This window comes from Anser anser (assembly GCF_964211835.1).
Source record: "Anser anser genome assembly, chromosome: 17".
NCBI lineage: Eukaryota > Metazoa > Chordata > Aves > Anseriformes > Anatidae > Anser > Anser anser.
The window spans coordinates 6173178-6193752 of record NC_139738.1 but is presented as its reverse complement, the minus strand read 5'-3'; the positions used below and the strand labels follow the sequence as shown (position 1 = coordinate 6193752).

General features: G+C 45.5%; 2 protein-coding genes across 4 annotated transcripts in view; both read right to left on the bottom strand.

Moving 5' to 3' along the window:
• The window catches only part of KAZN (kazrin, periplakin interacting protein), a gene marked incomplete at its 5' end in the record, with an annotated part of 186524 nt that extends 181854 nt beyond the window's left edge, over positions 1-4670 (bottom strand). The window contains one exon of the mRNA XM_083802984.1: positions 3953-4670. Within this exon, the coding sequence (XP_083659110.1) occupies positions 3953-4670 (718 nt within the window). The remainder of the gene's footprint in view (positions 1-3952) is intronic.
• PRDM2 (PR/SET domain 2) overlaps positions 1-20575 on the bottom strand; it is a 182494-nt gene that overhangs the window by 100448 nt on the left and 61471 nt on the right. Inside the window, exons 9-11 of one of the 3 annotated variants that reach the window (XM_083802634.1) lie at positions 15204-15337; positions 3953-14034; positions 813-2654 (exon numbers count right to left, since the gene is read on the bottom strand). In XM_083802634.1, coding sequence (XP_083658760.1) covers positions 15229-15337 — 109 coding nt within the window. In that variant the 3' untranslated portion in view covers positions 813-2654; positions 3953-14034; positions 15204-15228. Of the gene's footprint in view, positions 1-812; positions 2655-3952; positions 14035-15203; positions 15338-16750; positions 20554-20575 lie in introns of those variants that run through there. The other 2 variants (XM_083802633.1, XM_083802635.1) reach the window with 2 other exon arrangements.

Genomic DNA, 20575 nt, shown 5'->3' with positions numbered 1-20575 from the left:
TTGGTAGTTCTGGTTATAAATCTTTCAGATTTTTTTTTAATCAAACAGTCAAATGGAAAAAAAACTGCAGCCTTCTATTGACAGCGCATTTTTGTTTGAACAAAATTTACAGCATGAAACTGTGCCAGAGTGAGGTGCAAATTCATGCTCCAGTCAAGAAGCATCATCCAGCATTGCCTGGTGGAGAGGACATCCAGCTGCGATGGAAGATTTAGCACTGGGTTATAAAGCCAGCCTCCAGTTACTGCTTTTGGAAATCACTGGTTCTGTAGTTCGGATGGAGCGGGTGAAAAACCAAGCAAGCAACCCGCATACAAAACGGAAACCTTACTCACCAAGCAACCCTGGATAGGAATTACCGTCCCTCTTTTGAAATTACACTCCCCTGAAAGGTGACCGTGCCCCCAGCTGACACTAAGCTTTCTCCTGCATCAGGCAAATTTAATGCACGTGGCAGCAAGGATTTACTGCCCTGGGTAGCTAGAGCAGTGTCAGTGAACCAAACCAGGGAGTTAAGCCAGCCGTGCTATAAAACCACAGCCTTTCTACCTGCGCTATATCCTGTGCTCAGTGCAAACACAAAAGCCCAGGTAATTGCAAGGAACACACCCCAGCAAACAAATTTTTATTGAGGCATGATAAATAGACGGCAAGCGGCAGCAGTGCAGTAGTGTACAGTTCCAAGGTAGAAGGCTCTTTCCAAAATTCATTTTCTATGCAACATAAAAGTAAACGGCACTCCAGAGGTTAAATAAAGATCGAGGACTTGTGCAAAGGGCAGAACAGCTTCGGAGCAGGGCTCCCATATGACAACATACTCTTTAGACTAATACTGTCATTACCATTGCACTTCCTAGGGTGTTATGCAAATCTACAAACACAATGCATGAATAATCAGTCAATTATGCAGAATCAGCTGCACAGAAAACTTTTCAAGTCTTCTATCAAACGGAAAGACAAGCAGCTGGCAGGAGAAAAGTTAACTTTGAAGACGTTAAATATTTGTTTTTCAGAGCAAGTTACCGATACACCGCATTCAGAGAGATGTGCAACAGGGCAGGCTGCTCGGCCACGCGTCCATCCTCCGCTCTCGTTTTCCTGAGGACAGACGCTGCTACACAAAACCTAAGGGCTATTCTGCAAGCAGGCTCTTCTTGCAGGTGCTGTGGAGGAAATGAGTCCCTGTCACCCCGAACTCCCAGATCTCCGTGCAGAGTGAGCAATTCTCTCTTACAGCATTTGAAGAAAATCCCTGAAACTGAGGTTCAGTTCACTGCGACTCTCCAGCCTCGTCCTGCTCACCCAAAAATCAGTAGGCATCCCCATTTATACAGGGAGGACTTTATCTGAGAGGAAAAGCTCCTCCCTTGATTTCTTTTCAGCTAACAAACGTGACATCTTCAGAAAAATCTGGGAATCTTCTGGGCAAAGTCTTCTTCCCCTGATCAGAAACCTACTGAAGCCAACAGCTGGACTCGGATGATTTTCAGGCAGACTATGAACTTCACAGGCGTTGGTTCTGGGTTGGTTTTGTGATTTTGTTTGTTGTTTATTTTTGTGTGTTTCTTTGTGTTTTGTTTTGTTTGTTTGTTCCCACACACCTCCTTTCCCCCGCTGGAATAAAAACCAGAGCTCCCTTTCTAGCATTCTGGCTTACTTGCAATGTGAAAAAGGCAGATGTGTAGAAAACACGAGATCTTTCCAGATGGTACCTGAAAGTTGTGCTGTCGAGTCTAATTTCTTTAGAGTTCAGCATTTCTCCAGGCACATAGTTTGACATTTAATTAAGGCCAGGACCTTTATCATTCAAGCACATTGCAGTGCCATTAAAAAAAACAGATGTCACTAACAATAGGAATGTGGTACTGAGTGTCTACAGTCCAGACTTCACAAGCAAGGCCTGTACAGGTCAAAATTTGACTCTGCATAGCTCCTCAGATAGTGATGTTGCAAAGGAATCACTGGGGCAAGACCTGGTTTTATGGTTTCTGAAGGACTTGCACAGCCCAACATGATGTAGGGCCCTTTCACAGCTCTACCTCAATGTCATTTGTTCAGAGGCACAACTGAGAGTCTCCAGCTTTATGTCCCACACCTGCATCCTCTCCCTTTTCCTCAGGGCATCCTTCCCACCTACATCAAAGCCCCAGAGGACAGTGACAGCTGGGGTAGACAAGCTGTGCAAGGTCCTGTAGACACAGACCTATCCTCAAACACACCCACTGAAGTTCTGCTCTCACAGATGCTGAGTATATATTGCTGTTGCCATGAAAATAGGAAGCTCACATAGTCACATCACACGCACACTACCTACTCATTTCTCTCTGAATGTCAGCGGTATTCACAGCAGCATCCTTCCCTCACATTGCACCTTGTACCCTAGCAATACCTCTACAAAAGCAATCCCACAGAAAACCTTGTGGTTGAGTTACTGGGGAGGATTCAAAGGCCCTAACTTTGCAGACATCTGCCTTGGTGAGAAAGGGAAAAGAAGAGCAAACACCACAATATTTTCCACCTGTGCTTTCCCAGCTGGTTGGTCTTACTCATGTGGAAAACAAACTGCTTGCACAGGACCAGGGCTCTCTAACGTGTCTCTTCCATGTATAGCACTCAATGTAGTGGATCCACAGCCTTGGGACTGAGTCCATACCCTGTAACATGAAAGATGAATACCAAACCCTCTTGGAAAACTTGCTGACATTTCCTTGGAGGCAGCACTATGATCACAGGCTTGATAAACTGAGCAGTCATCAGCAAACGAGTCGCTCCCCTAACTCGGCCTGCGAAAGTACCATGAGAGTCACAACAGAAGTCACACTGAGATCTGCAGCAAAACCCCAGTGTAAAACTTTTTTGTTCCGACTACACAGATATGAACACGATAATCCAAATGCGAGTAGTTAGAGAATTGGCTGGGGAAAAGATAGAGGAAAAGGGGCAGAGAAAGAGTGGACATTTTGGTGCATGTATCTTAGCTAATGTGTTCTCCAACGCAGCAATAAGAATAAGGCAGTACATCTCAAAGCGAGCACTGGAAATTCATAGTGAGTGTTGCTATCAATTAAAAAAAAAATACACAGAACCACAAGCTTTTCTCCACAGCCACGAGCAAACACATCCATTCTCTAAGCTTCTTGTCTCCAGGGATGGGAAAAGAGAACAAGTCTCGTCAAAGTCATTAGGCCAATCCGTTAATCTTGGGAGCTCAGTTTGAAGGAGGACGCTAGCACTTAGCGGAGCAGCGCTTCATAGCACCTGTGCAGATCCACTGAAGGAAAACACCAAGGAAGATGTGGGTGCAGTCAGGCTACACACTCCCTCTTTAATTACCAAAAGGTGTAAGCAACAGATAATCAGGCAAAGCCATGAGAAGTTACACACATGAAAATAATTAGGCAGTGGAACAATTTAGGTGCTGCAGTTACACAAAAAGCCGTAAAGGGAAAAACCCAAATACTTTGTCTTTCACAGAACTGAAAACTAACAGAGAGCCTCACACCTAGAGAAGCTTTGTGTAGCAAGTCCCCGTTCAAGACAGCAAGTTGACCTCCAGCTTACAACGTTATTTTGAAGTAATTATTTTGAAGTAATTCCTACGCTTGCGTTTCGAAAGTTGCTGTATGTGTCGTGTACGCACCGAACCGTAACGACGCTGTAAGGCTCAGAGCACCTCGTTCTGCTCCATGCTAACCCAAAACACGCAGTAACCCCAACCCTTGCCTCAAATGCATGACCCCACTCAGACACAAGACTTTTAATCGGTTCGGGGAGGAGCTGAAGCAGGCGGACAGCCGCAACGGGGCTCATCCCCGCTGTCCTTTGGGAAAACACCGAGCTTTGGGGAAGGACCTGGGAAAGGGGCCGGGGAGGGAAGGGACGAAAGGCATCGCCAAGCCGCAGGCGGTGCGCTGGGAGCCGGGCTCACCCCCCCACCCCGTCCCTCCTTTACCTGCTTCCATGAGCTGGCACTGCTGCCCGAAAACTTGCGAGAAGGTGACGGGGCCTGCAGGGCTGGAGGTCGCCGGCGAGGAGTCCATGGCTCTCTTCGGGTCCTTCGCGTTAGTCATGGGCAGAGCCCTGCAGCTGCCCGCGGCCCCCAGGGGAGCTCCGTGCTCCCCCTCAGGGGGAGAAGCCAGCCGCCCGCTGCCGCTGGGCTCCGCCGGGAACCGGGGCGGGGGCACGGCGGGCACCGGGGGCTCCTGGCGCTGGAGGTGGGGGGGGGGGGGCTCCGGGAGCTGCCCTCGTCCCGGCTCCGAGCCCCAGGCTCGCTCCGGGAGGCCGGAGGAGGCTCCCGGCTGGCGGCGGCAGCCTCCGCGCCTCGTCCCTCCCTCACAAACCTCCCCCCGGCAAACCGGGCGGGGGGAAGGAGGGGGACGGAGGAGGCCGGAGCCGCGCTGCGATGCCGCCTCCTCCGCCCCGCTGCGGCGGCCCTGCCCCCGGCCTCCCCCCGGTGCTGCGGGGCCGCAGCTCGGCGTTAACCCCTGCCCGGCCGGGGGCAGCCCCCGCCGCTTCGCCTGCCTCGGCCCTTGGGCCCTGTTGGAACCGCTCCCTTGTAAACACCAGCCGGGTTGGGGGTGGGGGGATTGTTGGTTGGTTGGTGGTTTTTTTTCTTCGGTGATGGAGGGCCGGGAGTTAACTCCCAGACCAGTCCGACACAGCTGATTCATCTTTATTTTTAAAATATCCAATGCAAAGGATGCTGACTCTGGGAGCTTTGCATAATTTTGCCCTCCGTGAGTCACTGGCACTGTCTTTGGGAGGACAGGTCACCAGCCCACCACAAAAACAGGCTGGGGCCCAGCTGGAGACAAACCGGGCAGGTTCCAGCAAGGGTCTGGCCACCTCTAGGCCTCATTGCCCCTTCCTGCAGGCAGCCGAGGCCCCGGGACTCGCCCAGGGGCACAAGGAGAAGTTTTAGCAGGGGGGAATTGAAGCCTGGGCTGCTCACTGCCTCCAGCAATGACATTGCACAGTGTGAGCTTGGCTTAGAATTGGCAGCCCCCAGAAAATCCCAGTTTCAGCACTTCCTTGTGCCTAGCCCTCCAAAGAAACTGGCAGATCGTAGAGTCGATAAGGTTGGCAAAGACCTCCAAGATCATCTGGTCCAACCGTCCCCCCCTTACAACCACCATCACCCAGAGCAGTTGAAAGGCTGCTGAACTGGGCCTGTGCTGGAAGCTGTTGCCTCCCACCAGGTGGCTCCTTCCTGTACTGGTTTAAATGGTTTTAGGCTCCTATCAGCAAAGTTTAAACAGAGACATCTTTGCATGTTCATTTTTGCTATGACACAGGAACAATTTCTGTCCTCGCAAGCAGAAGAGGGATGTTCCACTTGACCTTCTTGTCTGCTATACGGAGAAAAGAAAAAATTGGCCATGTGGTGTGGTCCACATGACTTCAGCATTCAGGTATTGATTTCAGTCGCTGTTTTTCTCCTCCCTGACCTGCAAATATCGAAGGCTCTTCTCACCATTACCAAAGCAGCACAAGCAAAACCAGCCAAATGCACTAGGAAATGGAAGAATTAAGGAGTTTTCTAAAGTTCAGATATACTAAGCAAGCTGCATGTTTCTTTTTATGCCGCTACCCAATTTACTTCATGCCATATAGCTTTCATGAAGAAAAAAGAAGGGCTTGAGATTTAATAGAATGATAATATCCAAATTGCATATGGTACTTTGTATCATCATCCATACATCTCACAGTGGGGAATTACTATTATATCCCTCCTACAGAGAGAAAGCTGTATTATAATAATAATTAAAAAGCTTTGTTCAGATCTAGTCTCCAACATTACACAGAGAAAATAATGTATTAATAGGACATCTCATTATCATAGAATTATAATTATCATTGTTTTATGAGTCTACAAGAAATTATGTCAGATGCTCTTGTCGTTATCAGATGTTCTTGTCATTAGAGCAGAGAAGGGGATGGGGGGGAGAGGAGGGACATGTGCTCGAAGTCTTGTCCTTGTTATCCCACCAACGAGGACAGGGCACTGGGCCGGTTCTGTTGCCTGTTCACTCTCTTTGCCAGGGCAAACTCATTTGGACAAAGTCTGCTGATATTCGAAACCCACAAGCCCAAGTTCTAAAACCATGCAAAAAGTCAGAAAAGCCGATATAAGCGTGGCGCTTAGTTGGGTGGGAAGGAAAGTGAAGAACAGAGGGACTACAGTCAGTTCTCCCTCCGGCACCACCTCGTGCGATGTGTACTGCTGATCAAGTATCTGGAAATTCCCGCAGAGCTGTTTGGTGACTCCTTTGCAAAACTATCTGCACAGCTGCATTCAGCTCTGAAATATTAAAGCATAAAATAAAAAATAAAAATATAAAAAATAAAATATGGAAGAGGATACCTGAAAATCCCTTTCCCTTCCTCCTTGCCCCTTTCTCCTATTTCCATGCGGGAAGGTCACAGGCTCGCTGCCCCCTCCCACTCCCTGCAGCGCTCCCCAGCAGGAGCCACTTGCTGGGGCACTGCACGCAGCACACACAGCGCCTGCACAGCACGCAGAACAGCCATGCTTCATTTAATGCTGTCCTTCACAGTGTGCAGCCATTAGATCAAGTCAGTACATGTCTCTGAAAAATAGAAAGCAAGCAAAGAAGCCTTCTTGTCTGGGCTGTTTTGGGCACCGTCTACCTGCTCGGCATCAACGACCTTCTCCACCCAGCAAGACGAGGCACAGCAGTGCCTCACCTCTGCTCTGAACAGCAGGCCAAGGGATGCTCTGGTTCAGCTTGGTACATTTTCCTCCCAGGAAATGCCTCCCTGCAAGGCACAAAAATTTTCCATGTATTTCACTGCAGCTCCCCTGAATTTTACACACGCAGCTGACAGTCATGTTGCTCAGTTTCATGCAAGATCCAACATCGGACTTTCCTCTTCTGGGCTTCTGTGCTTACCACAGTGATCTGAGGTTTATTTAACATGTGCGAGACTCCTTGAGGCCCCGCTCTGCAGTGTCGCTGCCAACTCCGCCAGCTGTAGTGACTGACTCTGCATAGAAAATTGCTACTAATGAAACAGCTTGACTCAAAGTTTATCGTTTTAGATAAAAAGGAAAAATGTCAGGGCTAGCAATAATGCCTGGTTAATGGCACTGCTTGCACGTCGGTAATCCTATCCATGGCAAAGAGCATGGAGTCAGTGCAGTGCCCCGATAGCTGCCCTGTGGCCACCAGAAGATGCCGGGTGACTGCAGCCTCCTCAAACCGAGCTCTCAGGCAGTTCTGCTCTGACAGGCCTTCGCTGCCTCCAGCTTTGAGATGAAGCTCCACGTGAGCTCTGTGCTGCCATTAAGGCTTTCAGGTGATCACGAGCTGTGAAAGTGTAGTGGGTTTACATGGCAGGGCTTGTGTAGCAGGGGGCCATAGGGGTGGTTTCTGCGAGAAGAATCCAGAAGCTGCCCCATGTTAGATAAGGGCCCCACTGCTGACCAGAGCTAAGCCAATAAGCGATGTTGTTTTCGCCTCTGTGAGAGCCCACCTAAGAAAGGGAAAACAACCTGCTGCAGAACAGCAGCTGGGAGAGACAGGAGTGAGAAACAGCCTCGCAGATAGCAAGCCCATGGTGTACCATGGTGGAGCAGATTTCCACACTGCAGCCCGTGGAGGAGCCCCCGGTGGAGCAGGTGGCTGTGGCCTGGAGGAGGCCGCGGCCTGTGGAGAGCCCCCGCAGGAGCAGGCCCCAGGCCAGAGCTGCAGCCATGGAGAGGAGCCCACGCAGGAGCAGGGGGTCTGGGGGGAGCTGCCACCCGTGGGGGACCCAGGTTGGAGCAGTTTGCTCCTGACGGATGGACCCTGTGGTATGGAGCCATGTTGGAGCAGTTCTTGAAGAGCTGCTGCCTATGGGAAGCCCAGAGTCCTAAAGGAAATACTCTGGATTTTTTACTTTCTGAGGTTAAATTAAGAGGTGTTCCTCAAACAAAGCACCCTTGGGAAGCCTTCATCATTGGACTTGACAGAGAAACCATGGAGCCTGTCAGCCAAGTACTCCAGCTGGAGGAAGAAAAAATGTAAAAGGGAGTAAATATGCTCGGTAGATGACAGGTTGAGTATTATCACAAGACGTGTTTTACAGTGCAAATATTCCAATGTAATGCTGGTCCCAAAACAGTCTATTCCATGGCCGTCAACACTAGCAAAAGCAGGGCGTGGAATGGGGGGCCTGGGGTGTGTGTGCTAATTCTGGTTAAATAAAATCATTAACAGTTAAATTCACTTTCCAAAGGCCACATCAACCAGTGCAATGCTCCGTACAGCTGACGCCCCTATTGAAACCTTCCCCCGACTTCGTTTCTAAAATCCCTCCTTCATGAGAATGGAGCTTTCTGCCCCAAGAAGCAGCACGAAGTTCAGCACTTCCTGGAAGTTCTCCAGAGCCCCTGCACACAGAGCACGAGCAACCAAACTATAACTACTAGCTTCTTTCCTGGTTCTCATTGATCTTGATGGAAGTATTTATTTCAATGGTTCAAAAAGGCTTGGTCACCCAGGCAAATGTTAATTCCAAGAATAAATGAGAACAACAGAGACCCTTTCAAGAAAATGAAAAAGGAACTAATATACCTAACTTATTTGTAAATAGAATATTTACGAGGCATGCTAAAAGCATCTTACAGTTCACTCCAAAAGAAATGAACAGAAACCCAACCCTGCTAAGCCCTGATAAAATCAAGGTGACCCAGAGCTTAGTAGATCAGTAAAGGAGCGTGGGGGGGACTATTTGCATTAGCATCCCATACCTAAGACAATATTTCCAGGGAGGCCTAATCTTTAACAACTGTCTCTTCTTTTTCCAAGGCAGCTGCAAAGCAAGTCATAAAACAAATGCAGCATAGCTTGAATCTTAAATCCCTTTCCTCCCCAATTCTCTCCTACCCCCCAAGCACCTGTCTGCCCCTCTCCACTTCTTCATTTAAGAATAAATGGTGCTTGTTCATGATCAGTAAGCCAGAATGTGTTTTTCAGTCAACTGCTGAGGCTGTCTCATCCCTAAACTGAGATAAATGTCTCTCGCTCTGAAAGGCACAGCACTATTTCTCTCTGCCCGCTGGTGTCCTTGGAAGACCAGGCAGGGAGCACCTGCTGCGCGCCCCATGTGGGCTGCTGGCCACCAGCCGCAGCCATTTTGGAGTGGTCACCTTGGCTTGATGCAAGCTGGTGACCGAGGTGAAAGGCTCCATTGCTCGCAACCCAGGAAAATGCTGCTCAGCAGGGCCTGATGTATGTTTCTATTTCCACTGTTCTTCCACAGCTAACCCATCTCACGTACGTGGTGACAAGCTGTCAGGGATCCCAGGTGTAACGTACTTGTGTTCTCCTTGCCCACCACGCTTTTTTTCTTGAGCACACACAACACTCCACACATCCTATAGCCTTGAAAAGCTATTCACAACTGGCATGGGCATCAGAGATGGAGACAGCCTGACCGTTTTTCTCTCTTCCCCTGAACTGCCTCTGCATCAGCACCCTGAGCACGGAACTGAGACTCAGTCAGGGGCTCTGCCAACGGCAGTCTCCTGCTGGCTGCACCCGTCTGCCACCTGGCAGCTGCAGTGGGAGGAAACAGGATTAAGGCAGAAGCTTTCCTATGAGAAAGTTCTTTCTCCTTACCTGTTTTTTGAAGGTAGTCTTCTTCCAGAAAAGCCACAGCTCTTTTCAAAAGGAGGAATTAGCGCTGCTTCATGTGACAGCTCAGACAGATGAAAGACAAGTGCATATCTATTTCATTAAAGAGTAACCCAGAAGATTTTCAAACACAGAGAAATTTACAGTTCAGCAAAATTTGATCACTCAAAACCTGACACTGAATGCCATTTAATAAAATTGGGTAAACTGCAACACTGCAGGAGGAGGTTTGCTGACTGCAGGCAGGGCAACAATGTGCAATGGCGACAAGAGTGGATTTTGTACTAACAGGTTGGATTTATAATGTGTAAGGAATCTTCAGATTTTCTGGGGCAAAAGAGCTATTTCTACTCTGTGTGAAATTAATATTAATACCTCTCCTTCAGCCATTCCTAAAGATGTTTGTTGCATCTGTTACTGTTTCTAAAGAATGTGGCTGAATTAATGCCCTGGTGGTGAGTGGTGCCCACCGGCCTTCAGCAGCTGCCTTACCAAAAGTGCCAAGCTCCACAGCCCTGCACAACCTTGACAAGGTACAAACCTTCCCACCCAAGGCCTAGCAATGGAGCATCTCCTTTAAGTGAGATGAACAAAACGGGGACCGTTCCTAGCAGACCCCCCCTCTTCGTGCCCTGCCCACCCGTTCGCCTCCTGCAGAGGACAGCAACCCAGTCTCCTGAACTGCACTGCGCTTTTTGATTCCTCAGTGCTGCAAAGGCTCACCGAGAGCTTTGGTGTCGAATGGAGAGTCCAAACTACAAAGGTGCTGCTCATCCTCCTGTGTCCACCTGGAGTCTGAAGCATCGGGAGAGCTCAGTCTGCAGCGATCACTGTTAGCATGGATGGAGCTTGGCAGGCCAAGTGACACTTCTATCTCCCTTCTTCTCTCCTGCCACCCACACGTAAAACCCCAAATCACTCACCTATTTTGCAGCTAGAATAGGCTGCGACTCCATTTTGAAGACTTCCTTTGCTCAAATAATAAATATTTCCATGATGCAGTTTGTAACATTAATTTATTGTTGTTCTTTTTCTTTACATGGCAGACAGACAACAGAGCTTTCAGTCTTCCAGAGCAATGTTTAGCATCCAAGCACCACCCAGCTAATACCACGTCTCCACATAGTTTATTTTTCATAAACTTCTCAACATCAGCATTGTCAGGAGAGCACTGCAGAGCTACCAGTGTCAGCCTCGCAAATTCCTACATGCAGAACCTGAGCTTTTTCCCCACCCTCTCCTTGAATTTTCACAAGAACTTGTGATATTAGTCAAGGGCAAAATTTCACGTTTCATCAGCAGGCACGGGGGAGGTTAAAAATTTGCTGCAAAACTGTGAAATTCTGCCTTGAAAAAAATGGCATACTTTCCTGAATTTACTGTGAAGAAAATATCCTCATCGTTCTAGAGAAACGACACCATTTTGAACTCTTTTTTTCCTACAAGAAAAATCAACTCCCCCACCCTCCCAAAAAAATGTGTTTGTCATCTGAGGGAAAATGATGAAAAGTCTGGTGCAACAATGGGTTATTTCTTGTCAGTGGCACAAATATTTTTTCTACCACAGCTTAGACTGTAATGGATCTTTCAGATAGACCAGTACAATCTAAAGCTGTGTGCTGTGGTCTCTTGGTTGAGTAACACACTTTATAAAACTTTAAAAACGGAGCATTTACAATCAGGGACATAAAGACGTGCTTTCAAAATTGTAAATACATATTTACAAGTTTGTGTGATAAACCAGAATTTCTCTGGGAAAAATGTTCATATAGCACAACAATTTACACACCTCTCTCCTTGAGTTTGTCTGTTATTATGGTTAACACCACTCTAAAGAAGAAGAAAAAAAAAAGCAGCAAAAATAAATTGCACAAAAGTGACCTCTAATAACCTCATTGGTATGCCTTAAAGGCACTAAACTCAGCAGCATCCATGCCAGAAATGGATGTACTTCTCTGTACTTCATTCAACTTACTGTCGCTGGAAGTTGAGAGCGTCTCAGAAGAACTGGTTCTTTAAAAGTAGGATTTGGGCTGCATGGCAAGAAAGCTCTTCCTCAACAACAGTTCTTGAGTGACCAGTGAAGATTTATACAGTAAGCAGGATCTTCGACAAAACACCTAACACAGCTGCACTGGGAAAATCAAGGGCATATCGAAGTGGTGCTTTAGGACAGAGTATATTGGAGCTGTGTTATATTAGCACTGTATATTCATTTTTCAAATTACCTAGATGCTGTCCAGACACACAGGAAGATAATTCCTGTTCTGAAGAACAGGGTTTACCATACTAATACTAGATGATGAAAGGAAGAAGATAATGTGCAGAGAAAATTAAAGATAACGTGCAAAACTAAAGCGAGCCAAACTGATTAGAGAGCTGTATGTGCACGCCAGCTTCTTTGAGATATATATATATATATATAAGGCCAGGAAAACTATTTTCTGTGCTTTTTGACCAAGATTTACCAAGCTGCCTAGCAGGTTTGGATACTCACTTCCTACTAGTTTTAATGAACAATGAGAATTTCACTCTTCCAGGCTGCTGTGAAAAATTTCAGCCTTAGTTTGGAATTAGTACATCACATACTTCAAGAGGAAATTATTGCTAGCAAAAAGCTCAAGAGGGGACAAATCCTAGAGACTCTCCACTCTAGGCAAGAGACGGAACAGCCAGCAATGGCACAAGCTCTCCCCACAAAGCCTGCATCTCCATGGTCTCAGTCTCAGACTGGAAACATCATTTCCAAACACAGGAGGGGATGTGGCTTTTTATGGCTCATCTAGTTCTCAGCATCTCAGCCTTCCCCCACACCACAATTGCACTTAGAAAGCCTCCAATAGGGGTTATCCAAAAAATCTGTAGCTAGATAATGCAAGATCCTGAAGACCTTTGCTTTCCAACTCAAACAACATGTAGCTAAGACATTTTTACGGTGAACAAAACCAATAGTTTTTGTTTAAAGCTTTTGTATTCATTTTGAACATTCTGATTTTCATCAAAACTACAAAAAATCAACTGTTTTCAGCAATTTCATACATATATATACTAATATATGTCATATATATATGTAGATATATAAATAATTGATCCTTTTTTGACCTTTTCAGGGTGGTGGTGGGAAGGAGTATCAACTGGGCACTTGTTTTTTCACAACTAATGTGTGCGTACACAGATGTGTGCTTACTTGTGTGGAGTGCAAAGATAAGAAAAGGAATAAACTGACTGAAACAAGGGGGAAATAGGGCAATCAACCCCCTTGGCCTCCTTGAAAAATCCCAAACTCAGACACTACATTAGCAGGGATCCTACAAAAACTGGGCAGAAGGAACCCTTCGTCTCGGAGGTGAAATTTGCCCGAGCACCCCTGCCAGATGATGCACCTGTGATTGTCACCATTTTGGAGCAAGAACCAAGAGACCTCTTTGCACTGCATTTTACTAACTGACCTATTCTGCAACATTACTGGCTGCCAACTACCTTCACAGATGCCTCCTTTACGGGACCATTGAAGCTAAGCATGCTCGCATTACAGGTCACGAACACTGAGCTCCGCATTGAAGGAAAATTGTTGCTTGATACTGCGCAGCAACATGCCTGTTTGATACTCTCACTAAACAAATAAATCCTGACTGTACCAGGAGTACCAAGTTGGCAACAAATGTGACGGCAGCTTTTGAGAAATGGATGCTTGTCCCTTTATGAAACCGGGCTATCAGTGCATTTCACAGAGATCACTTAACAGGTGGTCTTCCAAAAAAAACGTGGGTCCTGACGCACTTCAAAAGCAATGGCATCATGCCCGTTAAAGCTTATGGTACAAAGTCAAGAGACTGGGGTACCCACAGGCTTCAGATGTGGAAACCTCAGCAAAACCTACCACTCTCTTCAGTGGATTTTTGTGGGATGCCCAGTTCTTTACCCGTTAGGATGTAAAGTAGAAACTAAAATGATGTAACAGTCTTTTCAGAATTTAATTGCATAGTATGTTAAACCCCTCTGTGTTCGACCAGAAAGAGGAGACTCATCCAAACCCATCAGCCCTCTGAACAGGGTTAATCTGCCTGCAATTGTCTGAACATTTCTCCATGCTATTCCACTGGCTGTTGACGCGTGGGCTTCACGCGGCAGGGGACACTGGGGAATCACCCTCTCACCAGCATCCACAGTTCATCGTGCTCTGGAGAAGGCAGGAGCCCTGCTCCGCGCTCTCTCCCTCTCCCTCTGGAAGGAAGGACAATATGACAGAAGCACGCCATTGCTTCCAGCAGAAGAAACCGCTGTCCCTGCTATCTACTGAGGAACCGGTCTCACCTCATCTGAGAAAAAGCAGGAGAAGATAATGCTTGAGGATTACTTCACCTCACCTTTGCCAGTCAAAAGTTCCTAGTACCTGCAAATACACAGAGAGTTGCATTTAATCAGAGTCAACTTCAAGGCTAAGCAGTCAGAGCATCTACCTGGCTCCTCGGGCAATGAGGCCCCATCACGCCGACTTGGAAGCAGGATGGACGAGGTGTTCAGTGAGTGCAGCACAGGAAAGATGCCCATGCTTCAACTTTGCTTGGTTTTCCCGTGACTCAATGGTCTACACCACAGTTAGGGACGTTAACGTTTCATTAGCAACCACTTCCATTATTTGGGAGCTAGTGAGCTTTAGAATCTTCCCAATGTTTTCCCAAAATGTTATTTTCAGAATATACTTAACCATTTTAACAAGGAATAAGTTTCAGGTTGAGGCGTCTCAATTTTTCTGGCAATCATTCTCATCTTTAGCTTCATACAGGTAAGTATAATGTTCCTGAGCTATTACGTTAGTGTAAAGAGGTGATTATCTACACGTTACCATTGGGGAAATGAAGGAACAGAAGACAAAGTGCCTTTTTTAAAGTTAACCAATGAGGAAATAATTCAGTATCACCTATAACACTGGGCCAGCTCATTAATTTGTCCAAGTTTATACAGCTTCATTACAGCAGTTTGTCTTGCTACAACTCCAGCTACTGCTTTTATTTGTTAGCATAGCACTGCAAATTGCATTGTAACACCGGTCTTCGAGCTTCTGTCATTCAACCAGAGCAGCCAACCATAATATATGTAGATCCCAAAGCACTTTACCCACTGCTGCTCTCAGGTACAAATAGCACTCCTTCCCAGATGGAGACAAAGCCTCATCCTCACAAAAATTATCAGCATATTCAAGCTCGACACATAATCCAGAGGAGCAACACCTCAAGTCTCAAAAGCTCACAAATGGAAGAAAACACTGCTTACATCTTCCACGAGGCTAAGAGCTGACTGCTGTGACAGAGCCTTTTGGTGCAGAGGATGTAAGAGTTACACATTGCTAGAGAAGGCTTTGTCTCTTGCATTTGATTCAAGTGAGCAAGAGGTCCTGTTTCTGACATAGCACACCTTGCTCTCCCCCTTCATGCCTGTTTTCTCACCAGTGACCAGTTACAAGAGCAGCACCACTGTGGGTTTGTAAAGTGCTTTGCAATCCTTGCCCAGAGAAACACAAGCAGGGTGTGTTTGTGACATGCAGTGACCGCGTCGCTGTACCTGCGCAGCTTTGACATGCAGAAGTCTATTCCTTGAAGAAGTGGGATGCAGTGCAGCTGGATTTCTTGCATTGCCTGGTGCTGGTGTTATGAGAAGAGGAGGAGGGACATCTAGAGGCCATGCGGAGTCTGTAACTGTACAAAGAGGCAGGAGAAACTCATACACATTAGGGTACCGGAAAAAAAGAAACAAAACACCAGCATAGACATGCCTTAGGGGCCCCACAGCAGCTTTGAAAGCTATGAGTGAAAAAAAAAGACTACACTCATCCTCCAAGTACTGGGAGCTGCTTCTGAAGGCAAGGGTTGTTTTTTTTTGCCTCGTTCTGAACTTGCTCTGTTAGTTCATTCAGGTACGAAGTCCCAATGGAAGCAGCCTCCAGCCCCCCACCCACCGTCCCAGTTAGAGAGCCCTCCCAGCTAGGACAAACGGACAAATCCACAGCTATGTAGAGAACAAGGAGTCAAGGTCATTTTCTCACGACAGCCCATATCAGATTTTTAGATAGATACTTATAGAAAAAGAATTTTCCCATATATAAGCACAATACCCCATCTGGTCATTTTACCTGAGTGCAAAGCCTGCAGTACACTTTTGCCATTCCAGTACTTGTAAATTTGATGAATTATGTTTACAAGTCAGTACAGCAAGCACTGCTATGGTGCCTTTATTGCAGATATGTTATTTCATTTCAAATTTTATACTAACTCTAAGAATCCCAACTTTCTTGTAAAGCAAAAGTGAAAATCAGGGATTTAAACTCGGCAATATTACATCCCTATCAACTGTGATTTCAAGAAGAAGTCTGAACATGAGTCAAAGCAAGGAAAATAAAACAGCTTAGGTGTAGTCTAAACGTACAACCTCAGTTCAAATATACACCCAAGCTAAATTTCCTTAAACTAAAAGAAAAAAAAATACCCTATTTGTTTATAAAACCTGCAGCTCTGCAGACCCGTGCTTTTGAGCAGTTTGGGCTGTCAGCCCCTGCTCGCTGTACGTGCTTGCACCCCGGCGGTGCCTGCAGATGCACGTATGCCCCCCTCGCACCTGTGCACCCCCACTTGTGGTAACTGCATGCTTACCTCGGCTATGCAAACTCCTCACATGTCTAACCAAAACCAGCTACTTATGTTCTTCCAAGGGAACATCTTTTGAAATCTAATTTTATTACGTAACGACGCATCTAAGAACATTTGAAAGTTAGGTTTTTCTCCGGCGGAATTTCAGTGTTTGACGTGCACCCTTTAAAAGACATTTCAGCTTTTGTTTTGTTTCGTACAGATTTTGTAGCACAGTGGAACTGCAAGTTAGAATTAAAGAAGTGCAAAATTTTCCATTACAACTGAAAAACAAAACCACAGAACTTTTGAAAAGTAAGCAATTCAATCATTTCCAAATTAAAATCTGTGGCTAAAATCATCTGCCAAAGCTTAGCTATTGTTATATGTAAACCATACTCTTCAGTCCTTGTGAATTTAATACTGAAGCCTTTGTCTAGTGTGTAGGAATCAGAAAGTGGTGACGAGGAAGTCAACAAAAGCCAGATTTTGTTGTCCCACATAAAGACTGTTACCAAGGGAAACAGTAGAATACCCAAAACAAGTTTAGTTTGTTTAGTTTCAGTTCTTTACTATAACTAGAAGAGAGAATTTTTTGTTTTATTTAGAATGTTCCCATTTAAGCAAAGTTTAATGTCAAAAAATTAATTATGACTTGTAAAAGTTCTTCTATAATCAATAACATCTGCGTGTTATTGCATGCGATGAGCAAATGCCTAGATCCTGTGGGAAACAAAAAATAAAAAATAAACAAAACAAGGCCTCAAACACAAAGAGACAAAATATCTGAGAAAATCTGACCTGTGTTTTCAAACGCGCTCCCTCATCTCCCCCTCAAAACCAATATGCTAAAGAAATCTTTTATCCCCTAATTCCACCCCGCTTTCAAGCCATGGATCGTGGGTTTATTATTGGGAAGCAGGGGATGACGGGCAGAAGATAAGGAGGGGCTGTTTTTCTAGATGGACTGGATAGAAACGGGAACGGAGCCCGTATGGGGTTCTCACTGCTCCCTCTCTGTTTTGCCCACAACTAACCACACTCCGACCCAAGGCAAAACGCCGGCTGCTGCCCACACTGTGGGACAGGGCTGGGAGCATTGCTGTACGAGAGCGGGTGGCAAAGCACGGCCCTCTGCACCGGCACGCCGCTCGAATGGGTTGTAACTTCGGTTTTAAGGAGCCCGATGGGAGCGATGCAGGGCAGCGTGGCTGTCTGAACCCCCTGGGTCAGCAAACCCGGCCTGGCTGGTCTCCGAGGGGGAGGAGAGCTGCAACACCCCCTCGCACGGAGGAATGGTTTATTGAGGTCACTATTTTTGGCACTGTCACTTTGCACCTGCTTTCCCCATCACCGGCGCTGGCATAACTGTAGCCGGGCGAAAGAAGAGGAATTCTTCAGCACCCTGTGTAGACACAGGCGAGCAGCGAGGGCCTCGTGGGGAGGAGCGAGGCGGCTGCGGCCTGGTCCTGCTGCACCACGGCCCCGCTCCGGCCCAAACACCAGAGGACAGGCCTGGCCCCGGTGAGCCCTCATAGGAACAGTCCTTGCTAGGGGGGAAACAAAAAAAAAAAAAAAAAAAGAAGAGCATCCAAAAAGATACTAAGCTTGCAAGAAAAAGGGCACAGAAACTGAATGTTAAGCAACAGGAGGGGTTCGAGAGCATTGTCAAGTAGGACTTTTTAATCAGAACAAATAGTGTTGGTAAATGTACTGGCTACACCCTAAATTAAAGCCAAACCAGAAGTTAAACGATACCATTTTTCACATGCAGACAGGGCCTAGAGCTCTCTCTTAACTGAAAGCACACCCAAGCTGTGACAGAGAAACAAATCACTGATTTTAGTGAGCATTACTACGACAACAATATGCTAACCCCTGCCTCTTCCATGCTAAGATCTTAAAGTGTTTTGTGGTACACTTGGTATCGTACTCCCCATTTTTGAGGTGCAGAACTGAGTCAGAAGGAAAGGGATTTCCCAAGGTCATCCAGAAGACCAGTAGTCCTAAAGCAGGATCTGCAAGCAAGGTTCGTATCACAGTACATTGCGATTCCCCAAGCCACGCAGTCTCAACACTTAGTTTCACTACATCTAAAATCCTACAGTCCTACACCCTCCTAGGCCGATGAGCCTTGAGATTATGCACATGCAAACTTCTAGGCTAGCAAGAATGCCGGATCCCGGCATGCACCCTTCCCTCAGACATTCTTGAAATACATTGGTATTTCTTATGCAAATTACCTTGTCTTCTACCACACTTGGGCAATTAACATTCTTCCAAGCTGCTAGTTTAGTTCACTAAAAACATCCCAGAAAAAATAAGCCATGTTACTTGTGGGATCGAAGACTTGGAGTGATGTGATATGGTTGCTGGTCACATCAGAGAAATTCAGTGAGCAAAGTCATAGCATGCAATAAGGGGAAGGTACAAAACCCAGGGAATTTAGGTTCACATTTATACCTCAATTAAGTGTTTTTTGTTTGCTTGTTTGTTTGTTTTTCAGGGCTTACACTTCTTTACTCCTAGTCTAAAATAACATGCATATGGTCCAATATTTCAGAATACACACACTCGCTCCAATGATCCTCCTAAGAATAGACATGTCAGGGCCATACTCTGTCCAAAGTGGTTACTATAATTAAATAAAACAATGTCTAAGCTGACAGACTGACATCTAAAATAATTAACTGCCTGCTTAAAAAAAAAGATACAGTGGTGTGGATGTGTAAGCCTAAATTCCTGGATTTGCAGAATTAGGCTGGGTAACTTTAGGGGCCAGAAGGCAAGCAAGGGGGTGATAAACAAGATTCCTGGGCTTTCTGCTCAGTGAGAACTCAAACAGCATGCTGCTAACCCAGCTGGCATGTACTCTCTTGCACTAGCATATTGCCTAATGGGAAACACAAAACAAGGACTTGGAAAAACATCAACCATCAAATTACATGAACTTTTTTTTTTTTTTTTAAGTAAAAAAGGACATGGATTGTAGATGGAATTTGGTTGAGAAGGATTTTTTTTTTCCTGCAAAAAAAGCCCTGCCTCTACATAAAAAAATGGGTGAGCAGGAAACAAAAAGGATCTCAGCATGTACTGCACATGTAATTGCTGAGACTTTGAGAATTACGCGATTTATGAATGTGGTGAAAAAGCTGGATCATGTATCAGGATTTTATCTTGCGATCACATGACACTAAAGGACATAACATGAATATTATGATTTTATGGTTAGGCCTTTCATGAATCTGAGCTGGAAAAACCTGTTATTGAGATGCTTGCATTCTCAACTTTCAAGAAGATACATAGCAGCAGTCTCTAACCACAGCAGTTCAAAGGACAGAATACCTTTAAAGTTGCACTGCTCCCTCACAATAACTCAAAAATTGTTTTGTTGTTAATACATGTGCTCTAGAGTTCAAGTTTCTTCGTTGTTGACTTAATCCCACTCCCACAGAAATCGTTCTTCAAAATACTGTTACTTTCAGTGATGAACATCAGATTGAGAACTGTTGAAAAAATCTCACACCATGCCAAGAATTCACCTGGGGACTGTTTAAAATTAATGCATCAATACCATTTTAATTGAACACAACAAGATTAAAAAAAAAAAAAAAAAGCAACTACTGATCTAAAGTGTCCCCTAAAAAGGATTTGGCCCTGAGGATGGCTACTGAGCTCTTCTGGAAAATCAGATTCCTTGATGACACTTCCAATTGAGCTCAAAGAAACTATTAGTCACTAAGAAATCCAGGTCTATAAATTTAGATGAACAGTATCACTTCAACAATTTATCTTCCTGCCCTTTTAAAGAGGCACAGAGCACTGTGCAAGCCAAAAGGTGAAGAATATTGGATTAAATATAGCAGTACTCAAATACATCTTCTATACTGTCATGTAATGTAATCTGATAATTTGGTTAAAAAAAAAAATGTGTATCTACTGATTCACATTCATGACAGAGGAAAAAAATGAGAAAAATTTATCACACACAGGGATGGCTGCAGTTGATTTTTATTTAGCTTTAATCTGAAGCGTTTACTCAAGTGAGTCTCAAGATTACTGAAGGCTAGCAGAACTCGTAAGAGCCCTGTCCTAAACATCTCATTGCATGAAACTGCACAAAAGAAAATGTGCCTTCGATTTGACAGTGATGAGTGAAAGCATTTGCCATAATGAATGGGAAATAAAACTTCAGATTCCAGTGACAGTGAAGTTTGAGTGTACGACTCTTCAAAGCAGCTCAGTCATGGAAGAATTCATTCTCTCTCATCTTCCTACCTCCTTTCACACTGCAACGGTTAGTAGAGAAAA